Source organism: Aphelocoma coerulescens, chromosome 3, assembly GCF_041296385.1.
Source record: "Aphelocoma coerulescens isolate FSJ_1873_10779 chromosome 3, UR_Acoe_1.0, whole genome shotgun sequence".
Classification (NCBI taxonomy): Eukaryota; Metazoa; Chordata; class Aves; order Passeriformes; family Corvidae; genus Aphelocoma; species Aphelocoma coerulescens.
The window spans coordinates 6,208,320-6,222,164 of record NC_091016.1 but is presented as its reverse complement, the minus strand read 5'-3'; the positions used below and the strand labels follow the sequence as shown (position 1 = coordinate 6,222,164).

General features: G+C 41.9%; 1 protein-coding gene across 7 annotated transcripts in view; it reads right to left on the bottom strand.

Annotated features, from left to right (window-relative positions):
* Positions 1 to 13,845, bottom strand: part of PLCB1 (phospholipase C beta 1) — a 382,634-nt gene that overhangs the window by 112,400 nt on the left and 256,389 nt on the right. For all 7 annotated transcript variants that reach the window (XM_069008957.1, XM_069008960.1, XM_069008958.1 and 4 more), the window contains 2 exons: positions 11,675 to 11,775; positions 10,141 to 10,307 (listed from right to left, as the gene is read on the bottom strand). In XM_069008957.1, coding sequence (XP_068865058.1) covers positions 10,141 to 10,307; positions 11,675 to 11,775 — 268 coding nt within the window. The remainder of the gene's footprint in view (positions 1 to 10,140; positions 10,308 to 11,674; positions 11,776 to 13,845) is intronic.

Below are 13,845 nucleotides of genomic sequence, written 5' to 3'. Positions count from 1 at the left end.
TGTGCAGCTACTTAATTTTCCCTGGGGTCTGCCCAGCCTGCTCCCAGGAGCCTTCTAGTCCTCTGGGAAAAGTCTTGGGACAGAAAACAAGAGAGGCACAGCAGCCAGTGGAAAAGTCAACTTACGTTACCACTCTTCTTTGCACTTTAGTCTTGCAACTTTAACAACAGCCTTCACTTGTCCCTTAAAAGTTGTGGATGTTTTGTATGACACTTAAAATGTGCATTCGCTTGTACACAGTCAACAGGTTTGGCCACACGGATCTTAAACACTTCTTTCTGAATATTTGCAAACTTCATAGTGCTTTCCATTTGTTTACACCCGTGCTGTTATCCACTCAGTTATAATGTAGCTGGAAAGCATGATTGTGCCAAGAGATGTTATTAAAGCAAAAAAAGAAAACAAACAAAAAAGGAAGTGAGACAATTAATTTGCACCTTTTATCTCCCAGTCAGCAGCACAGAATTACAATAGCATTTTGTCTGACAGTGAAATCAGGTCTATTCCAATACAATCTGTAACAGTCACATTTGCTGTAATCCCACACAACTGAGCAGTCCTCTCAACTCAAAGATAAGAATCTGACAAGTAAAGCAGATATTTGATAATCCAGTGAGAGATCTGTAAATTGTGTCTCATTGGGAATTTTCTCTCACAAACCAGCACAGCAATTTACAGCTCATTAGGTATTAAAATTTCATGCACAGTGTGGAGTAGGATGCACATAGTCCTGGTGTGTCTCTTGACACTGGGCACACATTAGCTACTCTGTGCTTTCGAGCTTTGTGAGCCAGCAGAGAAGCTCACAAGATGAATTTATAAAAAATCACACGGTGTGGGACACAATGTGCCAGAGCCGCTCTGGTGGCACTTGCAGCATTTGCATCCTAGTGATTTGGGAAGTGATGCTGAAACCTGCTTGGCTTTCCAGACACATGTTCTATTACTATATTGCTATGGGGCAACTGGAATTTCTGTCTGTAGTCAGTTTTGCAAACCAGGGCAGGACACAATTGTCCTGTTGCACTGTCCAAAGGAGATCCTCTTAATAACGAAGTCATCACAAGGAGAGAATATGGTACAAGCTCAGCCCAGACTGAAAGGACCCCCAACCCTACAACTGGAGCACCAGACCTTACCCCAGGAATCTCAGTGCTGCTTTGCTTTAGAAAAAACACTGAGGGCCAAAGACTCTCAGGCCTCAGGTCAGGATCTGCAGATATATCAAAATATCAAAGTACCAACCACCATTTACACACCACATGCAGAAATCGTCACAGCTCCTCCATTTTAGCAGTTCTCTCAATGATCAGTAAGATCATTGTCAGACAGCCTTATCAAGTTAATAAACAGAGGAACAGCAGTGTATCTGAATTACTACATCTGGATATTAGTAAAGCATTTAATGAAGTTTTAAATTCACATTTTTCCTAACTGGAAAAACTAATCTGCAAAAAAGCACAGATAGAAATAAACTGAGGTCAGCTTAAAAGATCAGGGTTTCTTTGAATTTGAAAGCTGAACTGCACAAAAAGTTCAGAGGCTGAACACTGATCAGCAGTAGGTCTAGTTTCATAAAGTCCTTAATAATGTGAAAAAGGAGAATCAACAACACAGGGTTTAAAGAACAGACAGTTCTCTGGTTGCTGTTAGCAAAACAAGAGGGTAAAGCTGCAACGAACCAGGTATGTGGGACACAAATCAAATGAGACCACACAAATAATAACTCAAGCTACGTAGCTAATCACTAGAGCAAAGAAATACCCAAAACACAGAGGTGAATAGGGAAGAAGAGGCCTAGAAATCTATCAGAGGCAGATGAGATGCAGAGAACAGCAATCCATCTGTATAAGAAACTGCATCAAAAAAGGTGCAGAAGAAAAAGGAATTAAACAGGTAATGAGATCAGAGTAAGCATTAGAAAACTTGGGGTGAGTGTCTGAAAAAGCTTGGCAGTGCTTCAACTAACTGTGCTAGGAAACAGTCATGCAGTGGATTTATTGGTTGTCTCACTGCTTAAATCCTTTAAAATCAAAGCAGGACAATATCCTGTTGTGTTCAAATCTTATTTCCGTTCTCTCAACTTGGAGGGAAACATAATGGATCCAATTCTGCCCTCAGTTACACTTGCTCAAATACCTTCTGTAATTAGACAGTTACCTGGCCACAACCCAAAACAAGCTGTCTTTGGTAACATGTTCTTGAAACAGAAATGGAAAACTCTCTCAGTAAGAAAGGAACAGAGCAAGATTCCTTGCTCCAGCCTCGATGGGTGCAGCGTAATAAGACACAGGGAAATCTGAATGTGAACAGAGAATGGTAACTCCGATACAAGATCAGAATGAACGCTTCCAGAATGACAAGCAGTCGGTGAGGGAAAACACAGGAAGGCAAACATGCTGTGCCTAAGGAGCCTACATGAAAGGGCTTGCTCAGTATCCGTCAATCCATGTGGAAATATCGCATGCCCAAGGACACCGAGATCCAGAGCATTGAGCAGAGGAAGGTTCATCAACCAAGTAAAGCAGACTTCAGTACGTCTGAATCAGGAATGCTTGCCATTCTAATGAAGCTATCGTATCCACTTCATCATCTGTACAAGTGCACAGAGAAAACCAAGAGTGGACACAATTATTTACCTTTTTTTGAGGGGGGCAAGAAAATATTTGCAGATGAAAAACCACTTCTCTGAACTATCAAGATGAGGCACTGTAAGGAAAACAAGTCTTGGAACAGTTTCTAAAAACTTTAGCAGGCAGATACATACAAACTTGAATAACAAGTAATTGTCAAGGAGTTGGGGAAAACCCCAAGCAACCAATCTCTCCTAGGTCTCAAGACTGAAGCAGGGTTTTACAGACACGAGCCCATTCTCTGCTCTTGACTTCTCAGCAGAGATGTAGTAGAAATTCTTTCTGACAGGATATCCCTTACAGGATATCAGAAGACAGTTCAGATCCAACTAAATCCACAAAACCACTACAAAATCACCTTCACACCAGTCCCTAGCTAGCAGTGGAATGAGCACTTTGCAACATGGCACATTCCTAAGGCAGCTGAGTGGAAAGGATTTCAGACAGATAAAAACACCCTTCATCCCAGCAATACTATAGTTATTTCTGACAGAAAGAGGGACACCACTGGAATATGTCACTGTCTTGCCAAACCTCTCAAAAACATCCTCTGTAGAATGCCTCAGAGTGATCCTGAGAGAAGGAATAATGTTAAATGCTGGCTTACTTCCAATTGCTAAGTTGCAGTAAAAGACATCTAAGAATACATATTTTTTTCTGCTAAGTGATACTTCTCTACATAAGCTTTTAATGCACTTGCCAAAAAAACTGTCCTGTAGTATAATGGGAAGAGATAAGAGAAGAGTGTCAGTGTGCTGTGAAGTGGTGAAAAAAATCTGAAAGAGAAAAATCACAGGTGACATCTTTACTTACAAAAACTCCTGCAGCTGAAAAAAGATTAATATTAAAGAGAAGTGAAAAACAATAAAGGGGTGGCACTGCAAAGACAGTGCAAACAAACTGAAAAGAAGGGATTTTAGTTCCTTTAAAGGGCCTTCCTTATCTATTCTTTAAACTTGGTTCTACAGCTGCAGGCACTGCAGTGGACAATCCCTTTCATAAACAACTTGAGCTCTCTCTTAATAACAATCGCTTTTTCTGCCCTCTTTACTACCTCTGGTAGTCTGTGCCAGGACCATATTGTTAGGAAAGTGTTCCTAATTTCCAGCCTAAATTTATTCAAGGCCACTTGATCCCTCTGTGTTCTTGTGCCAACATTGTCCTTTAGTTTACCACTTCTTTCTGCCTCCCTAGTGTTTAACCCCACTGTATTTATAGGCATATTCCAGCTAAAGGATATTGTTAGATGATTACATCTGACATTAGAAGGGAAACTTCCTCATATGGATGCTGCATTCCAGCAGTGCTCAGGCTCCAGCACTGCTGAGAGCCCTGCTCTGACAGATACCACACATCCCAAAACACTCAAGGATCAGGGCTGGCTCCTCAACTCCTGACTGTCTGTTGAGTTGAGCTGACCAGAGGATGAGGCAAACCCCAAAAATGACACACAAAAGGGGATGGCTCAACGGCCGTGAGCCCATTTGTGGCTCTTCTGCCACCAGTCCTAGATATTACCCAGTGGATCCCAGCAGCCTTCATTCCCTCTGTCCTCAGGGGCCCTCTGAAGCTGAAAGCACTACATTTGCACAAGTCATAACATGCCATGTTTGTCCAAACTTTATCTACATTTGTTTCCTTCAGCACTTGAGTCCAGGCTCCTTTATATTTTCAGAAGTAAACTTTATCTAACATTCATCTTCAAATAATAAATCCTGCATCTAAAATTGAATACTTCCCTGTGCTCCATGGAAGAGGCAGCAACAAGCACAAAAGAAACAGTTTTACTGTTAGACTAAGTTTTCTATTTATGGGCTCTGATAGTCTGAGGACAAGTCAAACACAATACAGACACATAACTGCAGAAAAACACGTCTCCATAACCCCCATAAACACCGTATTGACGTAAGAGTCCCTTATCTCTGAGCAAAGGCTCCAGCTGGAGGGAACAAACCTCTACAACCTCTAAAACCATGTTTGCTTTGTGGTCCTGTCACCCCAAGTGTTTCACCCATTTTCAGTGTTAGGACACAGGTCTGAAGGCTGACTGCAGGGTTTGAGCACAGGGCCCAACAGATGGTACCTCTGGATTCCAGGTTGTGGGACAGGAGTCACTGGTGTGGTGACTTCCATGTTTGATAGTACAGGGCTGGGCTGGCTACAGAATGTGAATTATCACTATTAGTTTATGCTCTGCAGCTCTAAAGGCACAAATTCCACAGTAAGTCTGGGCTGTTTCACATTCAGCACTATTTCACTGATACCAGTGGAGCTATTCCTGGTACCAGATACCAGTTCCAAAATGGATTTCTGCAAAGCTCATGCTTCTTTCAAAGTCTCTGCATTATACACAGAAGATCAGGAAACTTAACCTCCCTGGAACCCTAAATATATTTTTGGTATTTTCATTAACTTTACTGCCAACAGCAGTGTTCAGTGTTGCAAAATCCATTATCACTAGTCCGCATCACTGTTCCAGTTGGTACAGTTCACAGAGATGACACACTTTACCTGTAAAGCAGATGCAAAAAATCCTTATAATTGAGGACTTTCCATTCCAGAAGATTTTTATATTTAGTTTTGCACTTGAGGTGCAATGTTCCAAACAACTGAAAGATCTGAAATTAATTTTACAGCTTAACTAGAAAAAACAACCTACAGTGTATTACAGAAACGTGTTTTACATGCTCCTTTTGACAAACAGTTTCCATTAAGTTATTTATGCTGACACGTTATCCATACTAACATTTGGTGCACAAATAGAGATATATATATATGTATATATGTATACGTTTTAAAACAATTTTTTTAAAAAGGCTTTCTGGTAAGCTACCCAACTTAGCACTCACTGCTGACAGCCTGGGCTAGACTACAACTTTGGTGTGGCTTAAACATTTTAAAGAGTAATAAATCAGTACTGGGATCCATTGTTCTGTCAATATTTGAGACTGAAACAGTGCAGAGAACTCTTCTCTTGTACAACTGGAATACTGGAAAACACTGACAATCCCAAAGTCAATGGGCTTTTGGGTAAGTATTCTTACTTTCCAGTGTTACAGCTGGGAGGCCAAAGACTTTCAACTGTTTTGTAATACTTCCTACAACTGTTTCATGCCAGAAAGCCCGACCATTTGCCTGAAAGATTTATACATCAGAATTTATGCTTTAAATACTATGAAGTACGTCTTAGAAGTAGAGCCATGGCTGCACAGTACTTGTTTGTGCCATTAAAATCTGTTGCCTAGGAAATGACCCCCTTCTGCCATCAAAAAAATCCAATGTGTAATTTTTCCTAAGCAGTTACTAAAAGGCAAATTTAATGCAGTGGGATGAAAACGTTTAAATTGCATAGAAGTTTAAAGGAGGAAAAACACATTTATGCTGGAGTGAATACTGCCTGGTGTTAGGGCTGCCATGGGAAAAACACATACAATAGATGCTGTATAAAATTAAATATCTCTTAATCTAATGATAATTGCTTAATTTATTTTATTACCTGAGAAAAACTCAGCAAAACGACTACCAATAAATGTGCACTGCAAAATAAAATTAATACTGGAATTCATGGGAAGAGTCATGGAATCAGCTCCTCTACAATCCTTCTAAATACATGTCTAACCAAAGCTGACACACAGCGAATAGATACAGAGAAAATCTGGAAACACTGAGAAATATAGGACCAAAGTTCTTTCCTCTGTGCAGATCTAAAGGTTTGGCCCTTTAAAATTAAATAAGCAGCGATAATATTTAAATAAATGCATCCTTAAGACGGAAATAAAATCAACATCTTTATGCCATTACTTAAAGCACTTTCACACTCTATTTTAAATCTTCCACCACAAAAACCACTCTAAAAATAAAGGCTGATAATAACCTAACCCTTGTACGGCTCCCTCCAAGGACAATGGTGGAAGCATGGATTTTATAGCTTCCGTTTTTTCACACCTCCTTTCCCTAGCAGACCTTGGTTTTGTGTTCTTCCCTGCTTTCATTTCTAGTCTGGTACATGGGTACAGCTCCTCTTGCATGCTTGGGGTGTGGAAGTGACACAGGATGCCCCCAGAGCCGAGGCTGTGGCTCACTGGTTTCCAGAGCACTTACCTGGTTTCAGAATGAAATGTTTAAACTGAGACATTGGGATTTGAGCTCTCAAATCTCCTTCTGAACTCAGAAACTTTTAGAAACGAATTGCATCATTAAGTAGAGGAAGAACCAGCATGTTTCTGCAGAATGGGAGAAACGTATATATGGCAAAGTCTTCTCCAACCCCCACAGCCCCCCAGCACACTTCTGCTGACAGGGAGAGACTGCTCAGCACTACCAGGGACTTCCTCCTGCTTCTACCTGATAAGGGAGCACGTTCTACAGTGAATTAATCTCCTTCAGTACATGACACAAAGCATTAATCACAGCAGCTTACCTGAACCACAATAAAACACTACTGCAGATGCTTAACCTGTGCAGATGTCAAGCCTGCCTATCTGCTGATTTTGCAAAAGTTCCACCGTATCCCAGCACTAAATACACCTAAAATATATCAGTGACAAGCAGGAACATGGGCAACCTTTCTCTCAGAACTCTGGAACCTAAGGAACTTCACCAGCAACAACACCAATGTTAGACTTTACCAGGTACCTGAGGAGCTGCAAAAATTTAAAATATTACCGACAGCTCTTGCTTACTGTGTTCAAAATAGTGTCGTTGAGTAGCAACAGGGACAACAAAAGGGCTACGACCGTGACCAGAGCACTAATGAGATCCCAAAAGCATTTGAATAGTGTTGTAAAAGTCGAGAGACAGCACAACACCTCGCTAGAAATTCACGTAATTAGCTATGAGAGGATAATTAGAAGAGAATATTGCAGTACAGTGGATGTGCACAGACAATGAACTCAGATCATGTCTTAGATTTTAGCTTTTATATTTTTCAGATCCTGTATTGCCTAGTATGTAACTCTGAAACTTCATACAGCCTCTTAGCTACTGTTCTCACATTTTGGTTAGACATAACAAACCCTCTCTGGGCCTGGACTCAAGGACACTTTGTTGTCCCAGGTCCTGAAATATGTAAACTCAGACTCTGGACAGAAGGAGCAAACTTGGGGTAATTACATCACTACCTGAAATTATAATCGGAGACTTCACCCTGATATGCAAATGGACCAAACATGAAAGTGTGAAAAACCTGTGACCCAGCGTCCACTTTGGGTGGAGCCCCTCATAGACTTTTGACTGCCCAGGGTGTACCTTTGAAGGCCCTTCAAATACATACCTGCTTTTATTCTCTCAATCTTGTCTAGCCTCTGTTTTCAGGTAGCCACTTCAAGGCATCACAGACAGGAAATTAGGAGGAACAATCATCAGATGAGTGAAGGTCTAGAACTGTCCAAACGGAGCAAGGAGTCAGGTGCTGTACACAGCTTCCACTTTATGAATTTGGATTGACGTTTTCAAGGAAAAAAATCCCTGATTTTATTTAAAAGAATTTTTCAATGCATGAAATTTTATTTGCTAAGAAGCATGTGCAGCACACTTTCAGAAGTTGCCCAGGTACCTGTGTTCATGTTTCTGGCCAGAAACTGTCCGGAAATTTCACTTCAACAACCCCGGGAACTGTCCTTTCTGGCAGCAGGAAGCCTGGGTGATCATCCCTTTTACAGGACACCATATTAAAAGATTAAATCACTGTTCTAAATATGTGGTTCCATTTTGGTAACATTTTATAGACATGAAGCATTTTTGACAATTATTCTGTGAGTGTAGAAATGAATGCACACCTACACTTCATTGAATATACAGTGAATCGCATTCCCAACTCAGAGCAGATGTACAGAAAATATTGTGTCCCCATGTCATTCCTGATTAGCCAATTCCTGTCATTTTAAGGCAGTAAGCTTGGGATTTACACTGGAGTTCCTGCCAGTTGCTGCAACTCAGCTGCCAGACAGGGAGGTGGTGTCTTCAGCACAGAGGTGGTTCTCAGCTTGTGCCAGCTGGACCCCAGTGCACAAGTCTGAAAAGGAAAAATATCCCACAACAATCCCACAAAAGGAATTAACTCTCTATGATCTGCCTTTCCCCTGTTCAAGTCAGCATTTTGAGAGAGAACTGATTCTTTAAGAGCAGGATAAATCACACCCAGGAAGAGAGATCTATGAAAGGTAAACAGGATAAAGCTGGAGGTGTCCCACAAATCCCATTGGAGGGTGGTAGCAAACACCACCACAGCATCCTTCTTCCTGGGCTCTGTTTCATGCTTCCTCCCTATTGCTAGTCAGAAGGTGATTCCATTTTGACTCTGGCACACCAGCACACCTCCTTCTAATAAATCCTTTATTTGGTTTATATGAAGTGCTAATATTTGGGTAACAAGAATGATCTTTTAGGTAACAGACTTTCCTACTGTTGGTGAGAAATAAGGTAAGCACAGAGTACTGTTCTAATATTTGTACAGATGAGAAAGGAGGTCACAACGTGTTTCCATTGACTCAAGGTACTGTTCCTGTTGACGTCAGAAGACAGTTTGCATAAATATGGCAAAGAAGCAGGATTTAACCCTCCAGCAAAAGCTCTGGAAACACTCTGTTTGATTGGACTAGAAAAATAAGGAGACTTAAGGGAAAAATTAGAAGTGTTTGAGAGACAACACTGACCGTGACATCAATTTCCTTCAGGAAGACGTCAAGGTGAGAAGGCTTCCAGGGAGAAGTGAGGGAGTGCCTTCAGTTAACCTCTAGACTTTTGTGCCTTTTTTGATTCATAATCTCTGGACCAAACAATCTTTTCCATATTAGATCTGTTTTGCAGGATACTCCCATGCCTCTAAAACTTCTAAGGTGTAAGCACATTAAAACCTGGGCTAATCATTAGGAAGTGTGGATTAGAATAAAACAGGATGCAGACACAAACAGAATGCTATTTTTTAAGACTTGTGGTGGTAGCAAAAAGCTGCAGAGATTTGTGCAGGAGTTCTTTCACTGGTTTTGGCAGAAAGCCCAGCTAAGTCACAACACTTGAGATGTTCAAAAGGGAATTTTCTGTGATTATAGCACGAAATACAGTGAGCTGATCTCACATCTTGCTTTGTATGCCACTTTATCCAAAAGCAGAGGGCTAGACTTAATAGTATTATTAAATGATAGAATTATCATGCTCTTAGTTCTGCTGTCCCTCTTTTTTTTTCTTTCAATTTTACATTGTAGATGCTGGTAAACAGCCACTGAGATAGTCAGGTTTCTGCTGAGGGTCACATACCAGAGCAACTCTTCTGTCAATCACACACGCTGCAAAGCAAACAGGGAAACCAGCCTCATCCTTCCTAACCTGATACCAACCAAACACATTTAAAAATGCACCACATGATGGCTCACAGGCCTATATGATCCAAAAAGCAGAGAGCTGGGAAAGCAATTGGATTTTGAACCAAATTTTGCTTTAGCATGTAGGATAACTGAGTTACTGTTTCAAATCCGGAACTGAGTACAGCAAGAGTGTGAAAACCACTGACCTTTCTTTGCTAGGTTGCTGTTGGGTTCGTACTTCTCAATCAGCACTTGAACTTGTTCTTGTTTGAGTGGTGGATAAAGGATCTCATTTAATCGTGGATCCCGTTGCTTCAAATTTATAAAGTCCATCATCTGATCCACAGTAAGGTAGGGTTTGCTCTTGGCACCACTGGAGAAAATTAAAACAACAACAAAGCATTTAAATACACTGCCTTGAAACCTTGTTCCATGTCTGAAACTTCCCAAGGAAATCAAAACAAGATTCAAACTGTCATACAACAAAAACATCACTCCACTGTGTCTCTGGACTAATTTATTTTGCCAAAGATTCTTCATCAGACATCTAGGAGGATCTTTGACAATGTTCAGCATTACAAGCATCAATGGGAAGATTTAAAGCAATGCTAAAAGCCTTTCATTCCTCTGAATTCTTGGAATTCAGCTATTTTAAAAAGAGAGAACAACCGTGGAATTCAATCCCGAGCTTGCCACGAACACTCTGTTAGCATTCCTGGCCCAGCTATTTGGGTTTACTGCTGAATAACAGCAGCCCTGACTTCATTATTCTAGTAATTTGTGTGGGTCTTCTTTTTATAAACCTTCTAAAAGCTGCGAGGTCCTCTGTAATGCAAGCAAAAAGATGCCTATTCAGAGAGTCAGTAAAAAGAGCTGAGTTTGGGTACAAGCTGTGCCCAGATGGAAATCCAGGAAGCCTCCGAGCCAGGTGATGAGCTCAGGGCTGTCTACAGCACTCAGGACTGGCCTAGTTCTGCTCTGCTAGGGAGCAACAGGGAAGCCTCTCTTGTGTGCAGTGGGAGCAAACTGGGACAGGGCTGTGCTCCTCTGAAACCCCAGCCTTAGAGACAACAACTCCAAAAGGGGACTGTGAGCACGGCCGTGTTGCTACAATACATTCATCGATTGCTTTGGTGGTCGTGGGGTGTATTTTGGAAACTGCTTTCCTCTCATATTGCTCAACGTTCTGACTCCATTGATCAGGCTCTGCTGAAACTGGAAGTGCAAGGATTGCTGCAAGGGGTAGAAACACCAGCAGTTACAGAGCTCATAACTGAATGTATGAAATCAGTCGTAGCGGGCTGCTAATTTCATTTCACAGTGTGAATTCATCATACACAAATCCTAAAAGTTACTGCATTTTTTTGCAACTCCGAATTAAGCTTTTGGGGGTGCTTATATATATTCTCAAGCCTATTCCATGCTGTTATTGCTTATTACTCTTCTTTCTTTACTTTCTTGGAAACTATCCTGATCAATACAGAAAAACAAGACCTGGCAGTTCTGCTCCTCTAGGAACAAATTCCTTTAAAACTCAAGCCATCAGAAGTGTAGGTAAAAGCCTGGGAGAGAAGGAACCCTTGATCCAAGGTTAAATAACAGCTCTGCTTGACATCTAAATCTGTTACTAGCAAGCACTGCATGCTGCTATACTATGAATAACCTACTTTGCCATCCCTGGCCCAGAAAATCAATGAATGGGAAAAAGAAATAAATAAACCAATGAGAGTCTTTCCTTACAACTCGGAAAAGATGTGGTCAATCTCAGGCCGAGGGCAGAGGTTGTTTAAGAACACTCTGTACACTTCTGGCGTGAAGTCGTCTTGAGGGATTGAATCATTCTGTGAAATGGGGAAAAAACAGTGAGAGAGAGATACAACACTTTTATATGTTCTTTGCAAACAGATCACTCACTTTTTGGCTGATTTTAGTTTCCTTCCTGCTATCTAGAGGAGCCCAGGTTCTGCAGGATTATAAATTCTCCCGAATAACAGAGCAGCTTAAAGAGTACATCCTTAAAAAATATGTACAAACACATCTATCAGCTTCCATGAGGCACAGTTATCTCATCTCTGAGCACCTGTGAAGGAGGAGGAAGGGACATCTCCCCATCTAACCCCCTTACCTACAGCAGAAATAGGTGTGTAAGTCCTGATGAAGCCTCTGAGCTCACCCCCAGCAGTGCTGAGCCTGTGTTTTTGAGCGAGCAGAACAGCAGCGTCACAGAGGATGAGGATGTCTCTCATCTTTCCAAAGCTGCCACACAAGTGGAGAACAAACTGGGTCACTGTGTCATTACTAATACACTTGTTCCCTGACAGCAGCAGCGATTTTGTCTTTTCCTTCCTGAAGATACATGTTCAAGATGCCACAATTCTGGGCAAGACTCAAGCAGCACAGCTTTTCCATCCATCTTTGTCCTAAACACTCAGTGTAACACATTTGGGAATCAGATTTCTTCTAGAGGAATTGATAAAAATGCTCTCCTGCAGAAGATATGCCAGGATTTTTCTTCCTTACATTTTCTACAATTTAGAGCAATTTAAATTTAGTCCAACTCCTAGATGACAATTTCATCATCCTCACTACATTTTTCTCTGAAAAAAATCAAATTACTGGAGGCAATTACTGGACTGGGTAAGCCCTTTACATGAAGCTTGAGAGTCCTTCATCCAAAGCTCTCACATGTGGTCCCTGGGAGCACCACGGGCCCACAGGATGCGTCTCCACACTCCCAAATACAATGAACTAGAGGAGGAAAAGTGTGACTTGGGCACAAAGCTGTTTGCTGGGAAGGTCTCTGGAACCCGGCTGTCTCGGAAGCGAGCTGCTGCTGGGGCAATCAGTGCTTGTATTTATTGTGCCTGTTTAACACCGTTGCCAAGGGAACCGGAAGCATCCGTTCAAGCCTTTGTCACACACAAGGAAACTTTTCTGTATTTTTCCTGCTTTAGGTTACAATAAATAAATGATACCACAGGCGTCGCTTTGATTCCTTTCATCTGAAACCCGCAGAGGCTCGAGAGGGTTGTGTTCTGTGCTTCTGTCCACAAGAGCAGATTGACCAAGCTGGGCTGTTCCTCTGCTCTGCCTGGATAACCATCTCCAGACTCCAACATTCTAAGGTGACCCCATCAGACCCTTGTGCCCTCCTTTCTTTGGCAAACTGAAAGTGGCTGCAGGGTGAACTGGTTCAAAACTTCCCCAGCCAAAACCTCCCTGGGTATTTTACACGGGCTCAATCCCTGCATATTTCACATGGGATTACTCCCTGAGCCAGGCAACTTGCCAGTGGCACAGCTGCTAAATCCAGTGCAAGGGTGGATGGAGAAGTTGGGAAGCTGAAGGTAGAAGATGGAAATATCTCCTTTCAGTGACCCTGAACCTGCACCCACAACACTTCGATAAATCCGAGCCATGGTGCTCTCAGTGCTGATGCCTGCATTTTCCTTAAGGTTGGGATTCTCAAAGCTTGGGAATTTTCTGGTCAGAGCTGGCACCCCGCCCTCCCCTGCTCCCTCTGCTTATAACCCTGTCCAGCAGGGTGCTGCTCCTCAGCCAAGGGCTTTTCAATGATTCTGTAATTACCACAGAACTACAGCCCCCCATCAAGCTACTATTTTTTGCTTTACGGGGATTTGAAGGTGCTCAGCTGAACAAATGTGGATCTCTTCCAATAACCTGAGACCCAGGCTCAGATTTGCCACTCAGATCCAATTAAGAGACCTCGGTTTGCCTCCCCCTATCTCCAAACACCCACTGCAAAGAGAATAACCAACATGAGCCTTCAGGCGTAAGTATACAGAACTTTTTAATAGGCATTTCCTACCAGTATTATAATCAGTGGGCTATAAAACACAAATATCTAGATGGGAGTTGAGAGCTGCCTCAGGCACAACCTCACATAACTA